The following is a 19,176-nucleotide window of genomic DNA, read 5'->3' on the forward strand; positions in this document are numbered from 1 at the left end:
GATCATAGTATATTAAATTTATTACTAAATTTCAGAAACTATCAAATTATATAAAATAATCTACTTCAAAACTTTTTCAGGGGCACCTGGGTGGCTCAGCTGGTTAAGTGTCCAACTCTTGATTTCCGCTCAGGTCATGATCTCAGGATTGTGGGATCAAGCCCCACGTCAGGCTCTGCACTCAGCAGGGAGTCTGCTTGAGGTTCTCTCTTGGCTCCCTCTACTCCTACCCCCACTTGCACTCTCTCTCAAATAAATAAATCTTTAAAAAAAATTGTTTAGGATATAAGAAACCGCAAAAGACAAATCATCTATTGCTAGATAATTGGGATATCTGAGATTATCAATTAATCTGGGTTATAAATATTCAATATTTACTGAAGCATTTACTATTTGGTCTAATCTACAGCAAATCAGAACTCATGAAGAATATATATACATTGATTACCCACAGCTTCTCTAACCAGTGGCACACTCAGATACAGCTTACTAGGGTAAAGTGACAAGGAGAGTGGCTCACACAGCCACAGCAAGCACTGAGGGAACCAATATCTCAGTTTATCTACTACTTCAAGGCACACCTGTATGTCCTGCTGCATTACTGGAATGCTCTGCATGAAACAAGTAATTTCCAGGGTATGGAATCCTATTGAATTTTATCTTATTCCTTAGCTATCCCAGAACAAAAAAGAAACTATTTGGCTTAATGTTTTTTTTCTAGGAAAGGTGGATTAGAAATTCCTTTCTTCTGAGAATTTTATGTCACCTTTAGGATAACAAGAATAATTGATTAGAATGGAAATCACTAAACCAGCCACTTTCCCCTCCACTCTTCTGACTCCTACACACATTTCACAATTACATTTTATCACATACCTTTGCTCTTGGATTAACAGGTGTGAATCGCCCACTTCCTGTGGTGGCGTTTAATGGAGAACAAGAATTACTAGTAGCCCCTGATGATCTATTCATGAGAAATAAAAGAGAGTGGGAGAGTGATCTACCATCATTAACCTTCAAAAATTATATAAGACTGACAGATCTCAGTATTGGCAAGAGCCTGAAAAAGAATGGCTGAGTTAGGTCCAAATGAGGTCAATTACTTGTAACATATCTTTACCAACCGAAGTTTTTTGTTTTGGTTTTTTTAATTAATAGACTTCCTTTTTTAGAGTAGTTTCAGGTTTACAAAAAGACTAAGCATAAAGTACAGAGAGCTTTAATATAAGCCTCACCTCCCCCACACAGTTTCCCCTATTATTAACACCTTGCATCAGTCTGCTACATTTATCACAACTGATAATACTGATATATTATTAATTAAATATTCATAGCTCACATCAGGGTTCTCCCTTTTGTTATACATTCTATGGGTTGTGACAAGTGTATAATGATAATATCCACCATTTTTTAACATTAAAGATGAAATCTGCATGTGCAGGGGTAGGAGAAGAGCCAGGCTGGAAGAGTAAAGAGCCTGAGAACAGCAGTGCAGTGTAGTGGTGAGTAGAGTGTGGACTCAAGAGCCAGGTCTGTCCTCAGTGCCACCATTTCCCAACCATGTGACCCCTCTAGGCAAACCACACAATTAGCTCAATGAACTTCAGTTTCATTTACTGCAAAGAGAAAAAATACCACTTGTCAATTTATCTGCCCTGTCATATGTTACCTTGTAATTTTATAACCCATAAACTGCTCTATGTTTTATCTTATTTTTGTTGTCAATAGCCAACTCACGCTGTTCTACATAAAGCCTGTTCCTCACTCCTCATCTTTTTCCCCAGAAATTCTCTTTTCCAATTACTTTATTTCTCTACAGAAGTGGGTCTGTCTGAACCTAAGTCAGATACCCTGTACTTTCACAAAGAGAATGAAACATACCACATTCTTGATTTCTTTAAGTAACTATGCACATTGTAACCCTACCTTCTTGTATTTATCCCACTGGTAGGAGAGATAGTACTGCATTTTGAGCTTTCTGGGGCTTCTGCTCCTGGAATAGATACCTCAATTGTCTTCTTTCCTCCTTCTAAAATATAAAAACAAATATTAGTTTCATTATCTTTCATTAAAATAAAAGTAAAAATTTAACTTGATTTCTATCTTACTGCAAATTTCACATTATAAATTTGGAGGTTCTTTCTATATTTTCATTATGGCCCACAGACACCCTTGAAGAATTTTTTTCAAAATGAACTGTGAGACAAGAAACTTTAGTTACTAGTGTCAATTCAGTAGCATGCCAGTTCATAGAAAGCCAGAACCTTCAGACAAGTAGTATCATGTCAGATCTGGAAGTGATAAACAGAAATTAAGAGCTAGCCCTAAAAAACTTGAGATTTTTGTCAAAAGCAGCTTACAAATTTTCAAAAAAATTAAGTTTTTAAGAAAAAGGAAAATTTCTTAAGTCATTCAATTAAACTTTAAAACCTCTAAATCTGGGCAGCCCCAGTGGCGCAGCGGTTTAGCGCCGCCTGCAGCCTAGGGCGTGATCCTGGAGACCCGGGATCAAGTCCCACATCGGGCTCCCTGCATGGAGCCTGCTTCTCCCTCTGCCTGTGTCTCCGCCTCTCTCTCTGTGTGCCTCTATGAATAAATAAATAAAATCTTTAAAAAAAATAAAGTAAAATAAAACCTCTAAATCTATTATTAGATTCCTAAAGGCATTAACTTAAGAGGGGAAAGTTGGCTGAAGAGCTTATATAGCCATTGGCAAGTATAACTGTTCATTTTCAATATTTCACAAGTAGGTTATCAATTAAGAAATATTTACTGTCTACTAATCAAAGACTTAAAGTCTATTCTGGGCAGTTTCAGAGAGGCTCCTATGAATCGCTACTAAACACCTGTGATTTCCAGGGCTTTAGTGGGTAATGAAACCATGTTTCATTGTATAACATATTCCTCCATTACCCTAGAAAACAAAAGAGGTTTTGCATGGCATATGATTTTTTATATCTTTATCATCACAGCTCACAAAGGTACCCATGAAACCAAGAATTTTACTTTTAAAAAGGAATATCTTATAAACCTAGAATGAAAAGAACACAGGTTGCAAATTTACCAGTTTGCTTTAGAACTTCAGACAAATCACTTAACTTCTTTTCCCTCAGTTTACTAATGTATCAAATAGCTATAATATGAACTCTGTCTACTTTCAGGGTGTGTGGAGAACTAAATAAGATAATAGAAATAAAAGTACCTTTAACCTTAAAGAACAATTGAAATAGAAGATGTTAAATGTAATTACAAAATTATTCTTAAGAGTGATTTGCTTTATTCTTCTTCATTGTACTTTAGCACTAACATTATCTTATAATGCTGGACAGGGATTTGTCCTGTTTGAAGCAGTTTCCCCAGGGCCCAGAGTAGGGTGGCAGGTAATAGATGTTCAAAGGTATTGGGTAATTTAATGTATTTATTCTAATCAGAAGTTGCCTCTAGGCTTCATGACTATGAAAAATAGCAGACAAAGCTGTCATTTGAAGAAGTCTAGGATAAACAAAGAGAAAGGGCCCTGGGGAAATGCATAATCAGTCATTTTCCAGTAATTTTCAAAAAAAGTCTGCTTTCTAGGTCTGAAGTTTCAAAAAAGAAATGATTTGTAACTGAGAGAAAAAGTCTTATTGGCAAAGGAGAGGTGGGTGGGAGGATGGTGAAACAGGTAAAGGGGATTAAGAATACACTAAGTAATCCCTGAGTAATGTGTAGGATTGTTGGGTCATTATATGGTACACCTGAAACTAATATAACACTGTATGTTAATTATACTGGAATAAAAAATGTTTTTAAAGTCTTATTGGCAAATACCTTAAAGACAGCCTATTTCAACCAGCCTCAGGACAGATGAATCCCTCTAAAACACCAACACTTGAGCACCTCAGGGAACACATCACTTACTGATATAATTATTTTCTATTCCTCACAATTAGAAATTTCTTTTATACTGGGCCAAAATTAGTCTCTCTATAGCCTGCATGCAGCTCTCTTCCTTGAGGGTCTTAGTAATTCAATTTTTGCCAAAGAACAACTTAAGATCTACTTCATTTCTTCAATGCCTTTTTGAATGTAAATATTATGACAACTAGGGCAGCGCTGGTGGCTCAGTGGTTTAGCACCGCCTTCAGCCCAGGGCCTGATCCTGGAAACCCGGGATCGAGTCCCACGTCAGGCTCCCTACATGGAGCCTGCTTCTCCCTCTGCCAGTGTCTCTGCCTCTCTCTCTATGTCTCTCATGAATAAATAAATAAAAATTTTAAAAAATATATTATGACAACTCATTTTTTGGTTACGATTCTATTACTCAGAATCCCCTCTAGTTTTCCCATTTCCATATGTAATAACAGAATGGAAAGTTTAATTCACAAATGAAAATGTTTTAATTGGTTTTAACAAAATAACTTGTAATTTGTTTCTGATGAAATTCCAAATTATCATTTTGATTCTAATGTTTTATATTCAGCCACTGCATATGTCCTAAGTGAATCATATGCTGTAATGAATTCCATTTACACACTGGGCAACGTGGGAACTCATACACCAAAGATTAACTACAGGCACCATGGAACAGCTTTCTACCAGGAGACTGGCCTTCTGTGACTTAGGTCTGTTTCTTTCTATGTAAAACTGAAAGCACTGAAATATATGCTTTGAGATTTCTTACAGCTTAATATATACTTGCAAAATCAAGAAAGTGAAAACTCTCATGTATCTGACTTTGAAATTATGAATTTGTGACCAACCAGTCCATGCTCTGAGAGGTGACAGAATGGGTGATACTGTTGGAGAGGAAAGATTCAAACCAATAAGTTTCTGCTGCTCTATTAACTGCAAGAGTTTTCCACGAGCCTCCATACTCTGCCGATTCAATTCTGCAATCCGTTCCTCCATGCTACTTGGTATTAGAGGTTGTGCTGCTGGAAAAGTCTAAAGGGGGGGAGGGGGCACAAATTCCACATTAAAAATAATCCACATAATTTTGACTTTTTGTAAAAATTAACTCTTCCACTAAGAGCCAGCTAGTTACTCTTCGCATCCCTTACTATATGTATACTTGAATAATAGGCAAAGAATAAAATCTACAAGTCATTTAGTGGAAAAACTAGGACTCAAGTAAAGGGATACTAAGCCTCCTGATACTGGTACCATGTAAGCCCTCTAGTCCCTCTGTCCACAGAGAGAGAGTGTCTGTGGGACAAAGCTTTCCTGCTTTGAGATGTCAGACATCTCTTCATGTTTGCTGAGGTACACAAAAGATCACATTAGCAAAGACAGTTCTGCTAACGATCCAACTTCTAAGAAACAGGTCTATTAATGATAGATCTGTGGTTTAAATGGAAATGTACAAAAGGGGATCTGCTGTACTTGAGAGATGCTTCTATCATCCCAATCATCATGCATGTACCATGAATTATTTGGCAAAGATTTCTGGGAATCTTATCATTCTTCTTAACCAGGGGTCAGCTTCCCCAAGCCATGGTTGGCCTCAGATACCTAATTTGAGAAAGAAGATGACTGGAAAGGAATATGAGAAGTGAAGTTAAAAAAAGCCACCCAAGGAATATAACATAAGTTTAATATGAAAATTCCTTATAATACAAAATCCATGGGATCCCTGGGTGGCGCAGCGGTTTGGCGCCTGCCTTTGGCCCAGGGCGCGATCCTGGAGACCTGGGATCAAATCCCACGTCGGGCTCCCGGTGCATGGAGCCTGCTTCTCCCTCTGCCTATGTCTCTGCCTCTCTCCAATCTCTCTCTCTCTCTCTCTCTCTCTCTCTGTGACTATCAAATATAAAAAAAAAGAAAAAAGAAAAAAGAAAATTCCTGAGAGGAATGTATGTGTCATTCTTGATTTTTTCATTGAGTTACATATGTCCTTTTGGGAAAAAACAATTCCTAATAGAAATCACTAATTTGCAGCCTATGCCCATTAATGAAAAAAAGATAGAAGCAAAACAGTTAAATTAAAGATCACTTTGTAATTCTGATCATGACAAAGAAGTGGTGAGGACAATCTATTATAATAGATCTATTATAGTAGATTGTCCTCACTAGCCTGATCTATATACTAATTAGAAAAGTAGGCAAGCTCAGTTTTTAACTCTGTTGCCTTTTCAAAACCAAGAGTTAGTTACCTGTTTCAAATAATTGTCAAAACTGCAAACACAGAAATGCCTCCAATGACTCAAAATTAAGGCAATCTGTACTTACATCTATACCAATGGCTGCTTCCCACTCCTAATACTCCTTCCTGGCTCCTCTCTTAGCAGGCCCTTCTGAAGGTTATTCCGTGACTCCACACTCATTATACTGCCCTTATTTCCCATGACCCTGTGCTGACAGAGGTAGCCCTTATTTCCCATCCCCAACCCCTTCCTAAACTTCCTCATGAAAGCCCTCAATCTATCATTGGTAAAGCCTTTTATAGAAGCGTTCACCTCTGGAACCCTTAAACCATAAACCTGCTCAGCTCCTTCCCACTGCTAAAACACTGCTCCATTTCCTATTAGAACCTTGACAGGAACCACTCTGGCTCACTAAGGGGTAAAAGGAAGTCTCTCCCATCACTGGGATCAGCATGAGAACCTGTATTTAAACACTCCCCAGTTGGAATTCAGAATCCCTTTTCTCCCCACAAAGGAAATGAAGATTTGTTACCAGGTTAGCCTACAGTTTACTTAACTTCCAAAATTCCTGCACTATAATAAGAAGACTTCTGCTATTCAAAGTTTAAATATCAGTCCAGCACCTTATCAGAAATGCACAAGTACTATCTCAGAACTGCTCACTAAGAAACTGCATTTTAGCAATATCTCCAGATGATTCACATGTATATTAAAGTATGGCTTTAATAACCCTTTAAAACATTATTTCTATAGGAAAATGCATTCTGTGTCCTTAAAAATTAACTCCTTATGAATTGAGGGCCAGCTACACATAATTCTCTTGTAGGAGTCCCTGTAAGAGTAAAAAATGCTTTCAATTAAAATGTAGTTGTGTGGCAGACTTTCAACTCATACTAATTCTACATTTTATATTTATAACTTCATTCCCAGCTTTATTTCAGCTTTCCTCCATATTTTACCTGTGTCCTATTTTCCTCATTTTCTATTTTATATTGTCCTCTTGCTGCATGTGGTAAATAACTGATAAATAACTTTTCCTTATGTTGTGATGAAGGACATGACAAAGCATAAGCCTTCTAGTAGCAGCCTCAAAGATATCCAGGATCACTTCATATTCAGCCCTTACAGTGCTCCAGCAAAGTCCTTAAATTCCTAAATGTCCCTAATCAACCCTTCATTGGTACTCACTGTAGTCATGTTGCTCACATGACTTGTCTCTTGTTTGTTTAGTTCCCGAAGTCCATCCCCTTGCTCTCCTCCTGGTTCAATAATATTATTCAGATGTGCCTTGATAGCTGAATTCTGCAGTGTCAACTCAGCAATTCGTGTCAAGATGTCTTTTCTTTGTATTAGTGCCTCATTTGTTTTAAGCTGCTGCCTGTCTCCTAGTACTGGAGGCTCTTCTGAGAACTCGGGGACTCTGGCCTGCTGAGTGTTTGAATGGGAACCGCAGAAGGGCTGTGAAAGGTTAACAAAAGGAGCCTGGGCTTTGTTCTCCACATCTTCCCCCATGTGAGACACCCTCCACCTCTGAGTGAAGAGGTGATTCTCTTCGTTTGAATTCTGATTGTCTGTGCCAGTAGGTAAGGTGTTCTTTTCCCAATTTTGTTCTTTCTCAATTATTTCCACAGTTGGAGGAATTCGTGGGGCAGGACGAGTTTGAACAGTTCTCCTTAATACTGTAGATAAAATTAAAACAGAATAAACATGCATCATTTAGCTACAGATTGGCACTACAATCTTCTCATTACTCATCATGGTAGTCTGAAATATATTTCAATAGAAGGGTTTGACTCCTGAATGCCTAAATTATTTTAGGAGGGAATATACCAGCAATGCCACCTCAAACAATCAAATACAGAGACATTTATATTACTTAGGCTTTATCAGTATCCTTGTTAAAAAGTCTGCCAAGTTAACATTTTAATACATGTATTAATTCATATCTGGGAATCCTGGGGGTGGAGGGAGTATGAATACCTAATGCAAACTGAAGATAGTGAGGAAAAGGCATCTCTGAAGAAGTAAAACTTAAAAATGAAATGATCACAAATGTGGCAGAAAGTAGAGCAAAGAACATTACAGGCAGGGAGAATAACATACAGAACACCCCAAAATAGGAAAGAGGAAAGAAATGAGGCCACTTTAGTGTAACACAGCAACAAGGAAAAACTGGAAAAAGGGAGACTGGAGAGGTGTACAGAAACTATTTCTTACAGAACTTTTTAAGCCATGTTCGGAATTTTATAATTTAATCCATGAGCAATGAAATGTGGAGAAGATCCGGCAATGACCCAGTTTATATTTCTTAAATGCTGTGGTTGCTTGGAAGATCCAAGAAAGGAAGTAGGGAGACCAGTAAGCCATCATGGTGGTCTAGGAGAAAGATGATGATAACTCTGATGAAGGTATGTTGGCTATAGGGATGGAGCGAAGTAGATAAATTTGAGAAATTTTGGCAAGAGAACTAGGAGTGATGAACTGGAAGTGGGGAGTAAAGGAAACACACAGATCAAGATGGCACAAACAACTGTGTGGGTAATGATACGACTTACAGAGATGGAGAAGATAAGAACAGATTTGGGGGAAGAGACGTTATCAGTAGTTCCATTTTGAACAGGATAAGTTTAAGTGCCTGATGATTTATCCAAGTATCCCTCCAAGCAGATGGACTCATGGGTCAGAAACTCAAGAGAGTTATCTAGGCTAATAAAACTGGAAATCACTGGCATATAGAAAGTACTGGAAGCAATGAAATTAGCTGAGATTATCTAGAGAAAAAGAATAGAATGAGAAAAGAAACCAACACCAACAGAGGAAGAAGTCAACATCTAGAGCTGTATAAAGGAGGAGAAGCTAGCAAAGCAGACTGAAATGGAGCAGCCAGATAGCTTAGAGAAATATTATAAGAATGTGGTATGAAAGAAACCAAGAGGGAGTGGTTAACCATCTATAATACTACTGTAAGACCTAGAAACACAAAGACAAAAGAAAAGTACACTGGAGTCACTAACCTGGAAGCCATTAGATCCCTTAGCAAGAGTAGTTTAGGTAAAATGACCCAATAGGGAAAGAACTGGGGAGACAGAAGCTCCTAGTTCAAGACTACAGACTTGCCTTCTTTCCCGGACAAGGAAATAAATAAATAATAAATAAACCCACATCAGTAAAGATAATTGTCTAGGAAGACAGTCATTAGCAAATGAGATATTTCAACACATTTCTGGAAGACTAAAAGTGGGAAAGTGTATGAAAGAAGGAAATTGAACAGAAGCCACAGTTCAGACCATGTATATATTACAAGGACGCTATAGATGAAAGTCAGTCTTCCTGGGGGAAAGACTTTTAGGTCTTTCCTAGAAAGGCTGCTAGCTCAAAGCTGACCATACAGAGGGAGAAAGTGAGAAGCAGTATTGAAAATTGGAGAATAACTTGAAAGTTCATCTACTTTATGTTATGTCAGTCAGGCTGTGCTCATTACTTGCCCCATTCATCCTCAAAAGCAAAAGAACCTCAGCTCTTGGGAGAGCAAATATGGTAGCCCCAGTGGAACCTCTGGATCCTACTTACATACCATACAAGGAAGCCTGCAGTTTACAGAGCAGGTCCACATATACAAAGCAACTGCTGAAGGGAAAGTCTATTGGGAAATCAGACCTAGACCAACCTACACCATGGAAAAGAAAACATATGCCAACCATCTGTAACATTCACTCTAGACATTTATTCATAACTATGATGGGCAATAAAGGATCACCAGACATATATGGAAAATCAACAGCACAAAAGAGAAAAACCAGGGTAGGAAAACAGAACAAAAGACTAAGAAGCAAAGGAAAATTCAGATACAGAAGATATGTAATAAAATTCTAACCGGTGGGGGCACCTGGGTGGCTCAGTGGTTGAGTGTCTGCCTTTGGCTCAGGTCGTGATCCCAGGGTCCTGGGATGGAGTCCCGCATCAGGTTCCCTGTGGGAAGCCTGCTTCTCCCTCTCCCTGTGTCTCTCATGAATAAGTAAATAAAATCTTAAAAAAAAAAATTCTAACTGGTTACTCAGAAGAGAGTTTCTGGAAGATAATGCATTTGTAATAAGCATCAATAAAAACAGGACAACCAAACAATAAGAGAGGGCTCTTGCTTAGAAATTAAAAATATAATTTGGTGAAATTTTAAAAATCTAAAAAACAGGCTTGAATATAAAATGAAAAAAATCTTCCAGAATATAAGGAAGATATAAAACTAAATATATAAGAAAATGATCCAGAAGGTCAATATACAACTTTCTAAAACTGCAGAAAGTCATGTGTCTTCAAGTCCAAAAGATCTCACTGGTGCCTCATAGTGCAAGGAGAGAAAAAAGACATACTTAAAACAGCCCTATGCAAGATCAGAATAAAAACAAAGGAATCCTAAAGCTCCCACAGAGAAAAAGTACGTCAAATACAAAGAAATAAAAGTTAGAGATTACACCATATATCTTAACTGCAACACAGATACTAAAAATCAGTAGAAAAATTCCTCTAGTTTCACAGGGTAAAAGATTATGGACCAAAATTCTATATCTAGCCAAATTATCAACCAAGTGTAATAGAAAAGTAAAAATACTCTCAGATTTTTAAGAACTTAGGGTTTACCTTCTATACACCCATTCTGATGATTTCATTCAGAAACTTGAGGGAGAAAAATCAAAGAAGAGGGAAAAAATGGGATCCAAGAAATAGTAGATACAACCCAGGAGTGTGACATTAGCAAGTCCCAGGATAAGAGGTGTGCAGTGGGCCCAGGGAGCAGTGTAGACTGGAGCAGGGGTCAAGAGCTTTGGGAAGGTATCTCTGGAAGGAAGGTGGACTCCATGCCACGGACTCTATAACTAAAGGACCAAAAGATATTATTCATATGTAAACAAGAGAGTAAAAGCACATCATTCTTGTGTAAACAAGAGGGTAAAAGCAATTTGAAACTCCAAGCAAAACAAAAACTGAAGGAGAAAGTCAGTATAAAATAAGAGAGCAACTGACCAAGTGAAATAAAGGAAATTCACTTTGATCTTTATACTGAGAACTTTCTCCTTCCTATGGCACAAAGCTAATAATAATAGATCGAGAAACAAAAAGCAGTCATTTGTTTGCAATTTTCAGTATCCATCTCTAGACAAGACACAGAAGACACTATTGTGGTAGTGGAACAATGTAATGTCACCCAACTGGATCTGGTAAAAGGAAAGACAGGCTGACTGAAGGTGGGAAGTGGAAGCAAAGGAAAGCAGAGCTGGTATCCCCATCTTTCCCAGCGGCAAGCCTGGAGATGCTGCATAAAGTTAACAAAGAAGAGAAAGTATTTGAAGTCACAAAGTTAAGCAACAGAAGAATTAAAAATTAAAATATAATCATCCAAATTAGATAGAGAAGGGAAGTAGGAGTTAATGTTAATTAAACCTTCTTATTTAATAAAGGACAGTCTATAATTATTGTGTAAAGCTGACATTTAAGAAAAAATATAAAAAATATTTTATGTCAATTATGGAGACCACCACAAGAGAAGCAGAAATCAAATTGCGAAAAAATGCTTCTCTCTTAGGGCAGGTCTAAAGATGAAAGAGGAAGAGACCTTTGTATGCGGCTTTTTTTAACCACATGAAAATATAAATTACAACTGACACTTGAAAATGAAATGAATAAGAGATAAGAAAATGGAAACAGCATATATAAACTACTCTTTCAAAAAGTATGGCTATAAAACTAAGAAGTCAATTAGTACCTAAAGGAAATGATGTATCATAGGAAATTCTAGAGCAATGCTGTCCATTATGACAGCCTCTGGCTATACGCAGCTATTCAAATTCAAATGCAAATTAATTCAAGTTAAATGAAATCAATAATTCAGTTCTTCAGTCACATTAGCCTCATTTCAAGTGCCCCTTGATGCTACTGGCTATCAGACTGAATAGAGCATAGAACATTTTCATGATCACAGAAAGTTCTATTGGACAGAGTTGTTCCAGAGCATAACTAAATGCTGATAAAGAGCCTTATGTATCTCCCACCTTTATCTACATGTTCAGCTTAACTGAACAATTCTTTATATGTGAGCATTCTAAATAAAATGTTAAAAATACGATGATAAAACTTCACCAATTAAGAATACACATTCGAAGGTTGTTCTATCTGCACACTCTAAAAGAAATGTGTGGAATTATTTTCATTGCAAACCTGCTAACAAAGGGTTGTCTATAACAGTCCCCAAATAATTTGTTTTAGTGAACATTTAGTCTACTTGTAATCAGAGTAAGAATATTAATGGTAATTGTTTCCTTAAAAGAACTTAAGGGAGGGGGATCCCTGGGTGGCTCAGTTGGTTAAGCGTTCAATTCTTGATCTCAGCTCAGGTCTTAAGTAGTTCAAGCCCCATGTTGGGCTCCGTGCCTAGCACTTAAAAAAAAAAAAAAAAAAAAAAAAAAGAACTTCAAGCTCTCTTACTATCACCAGTGGAAAATAATTTATAATATCTCAAAGAAATCATTAGGCAAGTTTATTAATACTAAAACATTTAGTATTAATAAACATTAGTAAACATTTGAAAGATTACTTTAAGAAATGAAAATCTAACCTGAACAGAAATCAGAACTGAAATCATATAATCCTAAATCTAGCCAGAGTTAATAATACTCTCTAGCCTCTAAAGAGGTAACACCAAATCACAGAACTGTAGAGTTAGAGGAATATTAAAGATAAAAGAAAAATCTCTCATTTTGGAGCTAGGAAAATGAATGCAGAGAAGGTAAGGGTCTTAGCCCCGCCTCCCCGCTAGTCATTAAATGGGCCAGCATTCTAGCACTTCTGACCCTCAGCCTAGCACTGTCTCCCTACCACAAAATCTTTCAGACTTTATAATCACATAATAAATACCAAAACAAATTTTATAATGACAAGGACTTGTCATTTTCTTTAATCCTTACAGCCTCTTCATGTCCTTTATTGAAAAGAAGGTACAGAAAATCTGACCAAATTTGTAAGTTCCAATGACAATAAAACTTATTCTGTTTCCCTATGTGAGAATGTACACTATTTAAAGAAATAAAAATGGTGGGGCACCTGGATGGCTCAATGGTTGAGCGTCTGCCTTTGGCTCAGGTCGTGATCCCGGGATCCTGGGATGGAGTCCTGCATCAGGCACCCCACAGGGAGCCTGCTTCTCCCTCTGCCTATGTCTCTGTCTCTCTGTGTCTCCCATGAATAAATACATAAAATCTTAAAAAAAAAAAAAAAAAAAAAGAAAGAAAAATGTATGCAAATCAGGACTGAATAACATTTTTCTAAAAACACTGGAAGAGAGAGTCTAAGGTAGTTTTTTGATTGAAGAACTGTTTTGAAAATGAAAAAAAAAAGGCTATATAGGTCCAGAAAAATTCATAGGTGGACAAATAAACACAATTTTCCAAACAATAAAGCATTCCATGGTACTTCTGAAGGCCATCCATTAGCCCCCAAGTTAAAAATCGCCGAGCCAAGGATTAACAATAAATTTTCAAAATTTTATTTTAAACTCTGTGTCCTACAAAGAGCAACCCTAAAGCTCTTTTTGTCTATCAACTTTCATTATAAACTTACCTCAACTGGCTAAGCTAAAAAGTTTCAAGGAGAAAGAGGTTAACAACCAGATCTGATTTACAAAATCCTTAAAAAAGTCAAGTTCTTACCTTTCCTTGGTTAAGCTTTCATTACTCTCTGGACTATAATCTCCTCATTTCTTACCCTTTCCTACACTCCTGGACCATAGGGAGAAAAGAATTTCCCTTACTGCACATTTTAATGTTGAGGCCTTTGATCCTTTGATCTGATTTAATATTTACAATGTCTAACAGAAGAGATACATAATGAAATTTCACCACAGGTATAACACCCGTGATATAAACAACCCTGAAAAATTCTCTTTTGGCTTCAGTATCTTCGAGAATTCTGCTTATTGGGAAACAATGGACACAACCTGATACATACATACAAGCATAAAACAACAGCCACACAACTTGAGAAGAAGCCTGCTTACCGTCCTGCAAGGGGGAGAATCCGGAGCTGCTCTTCTGCCTGGGTGGTGTTAACAGCACAGCGGGCTCAAATACATGTGCTGGAAAACTGTTAGTCAGAGTCACGTTGTCCGGGGGAGCTGGCACCTGAGACAGTTTAACTGGCAAGTCTTCCTGTGCAAATTCCGCCACTTCTTCCCCTCTGAACACCAATGGCATGGAGACATTAGCATTTACAATGGGACCCTCTGAAGAAGAGAGAGGCTATCAGCACTTAAAGTGTGGACACATTGCAGGTATTTACACTGATGTGCAGTTCCACAGAAAGCAAAATCACACGGATTCTAGAGCCTTCACTTCCGAGGCCCTCGCCTCCTTTAGCTGTCACTCACAGGCAAGGCTCCCAAGGGCCCAGCACAGGGAAGAGGAAGCTGTTTTTTTTGAGAAAAGCACTGACAGCCTTTAGTCCTTGAGACCTGCACTGGCCAGTGAGTTTCTCTCATGTAACTTAAATTTTCGTCAGCCACTTCTTAGAATCCCTCCTGAGAAAACACTTCCTAAAGTGCATAAGATACTTGCCACACGTAGACATTCATCAAAGTATTACTTGGAAGCAAAAAACATGGTGAAGCCTAAATGTCCTATTCAGGCTCTGGCATATGATGGTACATGAAGAAAGGTTTTCCAAACATCATCACAAATGAACAGAAGTTACGAATTTCTAAAACTCAATATTTCTTTTTGTTTCCGAGACCATCTCCATTCCTCCTGAACCTGGCGAAAGTGCTGGCATTAAAGCCCCACTCTAGGAAGCAAATTCTGCTACTTTCTAGTGGTGTGATCTTGCTAAGCCTTGGTTTTCTCTTTGAGAAAGTAGAGATAACAAGGATACGTACTTCGTAAGACTATTATGAGGACTAAATGAGATAATACACATAAAACACTTTACAAATGCCTGGCAAAGAGCAGATACCCCATAAATCTTAGCTGGAAATAGTGATGGCGATTGTCACCTGACATTATATATGTATACATGACCAATAATATATAAGTTTATAGTTTTGTTTACTCTGTGTTTTAATACCAACCTGGGATAATAAGACCACGCTTACCTAGATTATCTATAATTTTTCTACTCGTGGATCCCCTTTCTGATGTCTGACTTTCTTTGTTGCTTTTTATCACAGGACAGTTCTTCATGGCATGTGTGAGTGATATAAGCTGCTCATCTGTTGTGACCATGTACTGCTGAAGTCTTGCCTGGAGAAAAAAAGAATGAAATAACATCATTGACATATCAGACATCAGACCATCACCTAGACATGTACAACTATATCATTACTTTACTCTAGGAACTTCGGATTTTCATTCAAATAGAATACCACATTTGTAAGAACACATAATCATAAACGTTTTAAAAGTCCTATGACAGAGGAATGGGTAAATGTATAATGGAATATTATTAATTAATAAATACACTGCTACAACAATAAGAATTAACCTCTTTACAGGGCTTTTGATCTGTAAAACCTCTTTATATAAATGGTATCAACGGATTCAAGCTACCTCAAGAGACAGGTATATCAAGTAGAGGAAATTTAACAGAATATTTTACAGGCATTTAAACTGATAAACATGACCCTGTAAGAATTTATGTAATGTATATAAATAATGTTAACAAAAATTATCTATACAGAGATAGGAAATATTATACACACATACATACACACACACATATATGTATGTATATATATGCATATATTTATCCAAAATGTACAGGCATTTAATAAAAACAGATATCAGAAGTCAGAAGGATTATTAGTGGGACTACTAAATGAAGTATACTATACAATTTCATATCAGTCCAAATTTTTTTCCCAAATTCCACACTCATCTCCAGTGCCCACTCAGCATCTCCATCTAGAACTCACATATAGGCTTCTCAAATTTAACATGTATAAAACCAAACTCTCCCTGAACATCCTCACCTCATTAGCAGCAACTCCATCCTTCTAAATGCTCAGTCTGCAACTTTGGAATCAAGAGTTCTTGACTCTTCTCACATCCTCTCCTTAGCCCCATATCCAACCATCAGCAAATCCTACTACTTGCCTTCAAAACATACTCATAATTTGGTCACTTTTCACAACTTATCCTACTTCCAACCTAGATAGACCAGGCTGCCATGTCTCACCTGAATTATTTCAATAACTCTTGTGTATAACACTCTGCTTCTGTGTTTGACCACCTAGAGTCTAGTTATAGCCTGTTCCCAAAAAAAGCCTGAAGCACCTTGGAGCACAATAGTGAACTCACAAGGGCACCAAAGGACATTTAAAGTTTTTGAAGAACACGCTGCTGTTTAACATCTGTCAGGCAGGTATCAGTGAATCGGTTTGAGGTAGTTCACAGCTTATCTTAGGCTCAGCTGGGTCTTAAAAGCCCACACTTCAGAGACCCCCACAGCACAGACAGGCACCGAGGTTCTGGGGGAGGGTCTCCTTGCACTATGGCCAGTGCCCGCTTATCCCAGAAGACAGCTGCCTGACTGTGCAGCGGTTGGGAGTTTATGGTAAACTGCAATACAAAGCTGGCCTCAAGGTCTGCAGCCCTCTGTCGGCTCTTTGATCCTATACTGGTGAGTGAGACAGCTCCATGGTGCCTACAGGGTCACGTACCCATGGAAAGGCCCTATCATTTTACTAAATGCACTCCAGGCAGGGGAACCATTTCTCCCCATGTGACACTGGGGATCCTCAGACTGTCCCCTGCTGGGGCTCAGCTCTGCTCTCCCATCAGAGCACTTGGTCAGCTCCCCAGACACAAATCTGCAATGTCTCAGACCTCTGAAACTTCAGAATCTGTGCTCTGCTATTTATAGAAAACTGGCAGTACTATAACCTTCTCCTTTCTATCAATGGTTTTGCAGAATAGTTTTCTTGTGCAGTCTCCTGCATGTGTTTCCACTCTTTCTCCCCCACCCTCCACCCCAGCCCCATTTCTCTCTCTCCTCCTTCTCTTTTTCTACAGCCCCTGTAGTCAGGGCTCCCTCCTTTGAGCACACACAGGCTCTTTCCTCCCATGAATAAACTCTGCAGTTCCTACCTTACACAGGTCATTCTTCTAAGAACGACCTTTGCTCTCTAAGTTCTAATCAATTTCTTAGGTGTTCAGAATGATTTGATATTTATCTAGCTGAGTTCAAGGGAGGAGGCAAGCTCAGGGTAGCCTGACTCCTCCACTATCTTACCTCTCTGATTCCAATCTTTGAGAAGCTATACAGTACCCAACAGCGATACATATCCCATTAATAATAATTATTTAATCATGAATAAAGATGAACTTTTTCTATCAATATTGATATTTTGGTATTTTCAAACATCATTTAAGTTGTTAAGACTTAAATACTTAACTAAGTCATTTGAACCTAACTACTTAATAAACAAAACCATTAGGTATTTCTTTTGGCCTAGAGGCGTCTTGAGATACTAAAGGCACCATGAACTGAGAAAGGGAGGTGATCTCCGATCTAGTCTCCACACAGCCACCACCTAAATGACATCACATCTCTTCTCTCCTCAAAACCCTTCGGTGGTCTCCCTTCTTATCCAGCATTAAAGCCGAAATCCTTCCCCATTGGGCCTGTATGCCCAATGACCCGACTTATCTATCGGCTCTTGTCTACTACTCTTCTCCCTCTCCCACGTTCTAATACAGTGGTTTTTGAGCTCAACAAACATGCTCCCACTTCAAGACCTTTGCACCTGCTGTTCTGCCTGCACTGCTCTTCTCTTAGCTCTCTGCACACTCACTTCCTCACCTTCTTCAGGGCTTGGCTCAAATGTCTCCTCCTCAAACAGGCATGGCCCATCCCAATTACAATTACAATTCCCCACCCTAGGTACTTCCTAAGTCTCTTACCCACTTTATTCTTTACAGTACATATCACCATCCAACTTACAATGTACTTCACTTTTTTTTTTTTTTAGGGTTTATTTAGAATATAAGCTCCATGAGGCCAAAGATTTCTTCTTTGTTCACTACTGTATCTTCTACACCAAGAACAGTGCCAGGCCCAAATCAATAGTTGTTGGGCCAATTAGTACATTTTAAAACTGCTCATCTCCCTAAGAGAATTGAAAGCCTATGTTCACACAAATACTTGTACATGAGTATTCATAACAGCATCATTCATTCATAATACGCAAAAAGGCAGAAACAACTCAAATATTCATCAGTTGATGAATGGATAAAACGAGGTATAGACCATATAAGAGAATATTAGTGGACAATAAAAAGGAATGAGGCACTCACACCTGCTACAACATAGTTAAGCCCTGAAAACTTTATGATAAGTGAAAGAAATCAGACAGAAAAGATCACATATTGCATGATTCCATTTATATGAAATATCCACATTCAGCATATCTATAAAAACACAAAGTAGATTTGTAATTGCCAGGGGCTAAAGGGAGGAAAGAATGAAGAGCGACTGCTAACAAGTTTGGGGTTTCTCCTTGGGGTGAAGAAAACATTCTGGAATTAGATAATTGTTGTGCTGGTGCATAACTCTGAATATACTGAAGACAATTGAATTGTACACTTTAAAAGGATGAATTAAATGCTATGTGAACCATATAGATCAATAAAAAATTGCATGTCTTATATCTAGGGTCCGTTTATACAACACAACTTGCCTACTAACTATTGCTTTTCCAATGTATTTTGACTGATAAATAAAAGTAATAATAACCATCACTGGAGAACAGAGATGACTAAAACCCTCAAACAGCTCAGTCTTGAAAACAGATATATATGTATGTGTAAGCGCAATGAGAGCAATATCCAGAGAGTACCAAAAGGGCACAAATAAACAATAATTAATGAAGTACTGAGGCAGTAAGATTAGTTTCTAGAAATAATACTGTGTATGTTTAAAAAAAAGAAAAGAAAAAAAGGGAGCAATTATCCAGACAAGCAGCAAAGAGGACTTATCTGATAAATATGAAGATACTGCAAGCAATTTTAAA

The 19,176-nt window shown here is 37.9% G+C and overlaps 1 protein-coding gene across 1 annotated transcript in view; it reads right to left on the reverse strand.

The window, feature by feature from the left end:
- Window positions 1-19,176, reverse strand: part of SPICE1 (spindle and centriole associated protein 1) — a 57,716-nt gene that overhangs the window by 1,010 nt on the left and 37,530 nt on the right. Inside the window, 6 exon segments of the mRNA XM_038582839.1 lie at window positions 877-964; window positions 1,927-2,029; window positions 4,743-4,926; window positions 7,314-7,804; window positions 14,170-14,394; window positions 15,259-15,406. Of these exon segments, the coding sequence (XP_038438767.1) occupies window positions 877-964; window positions 1,927-2,029; window positions 4,743-4,926; window positions 7,314-7,804; window positions 14,170-14,394; window positions 15,259-15,406 (1,239 nt within the window).

Source organism: Canis lupus, chromosome 33, assembly GCF_011100685.1.
Source record: "Canis lupus familiaris isolate Mischka breed German Shepherd chromosome 33, alternate assembly UU_Cfam_GSD_1.0, whole genome shotgun sequence".
Lineage (NCBI taxonomy): Eukaryota > Metazoa > Chordata > Mammalia > Carnivora > Canidae > Canis > Canis lupus.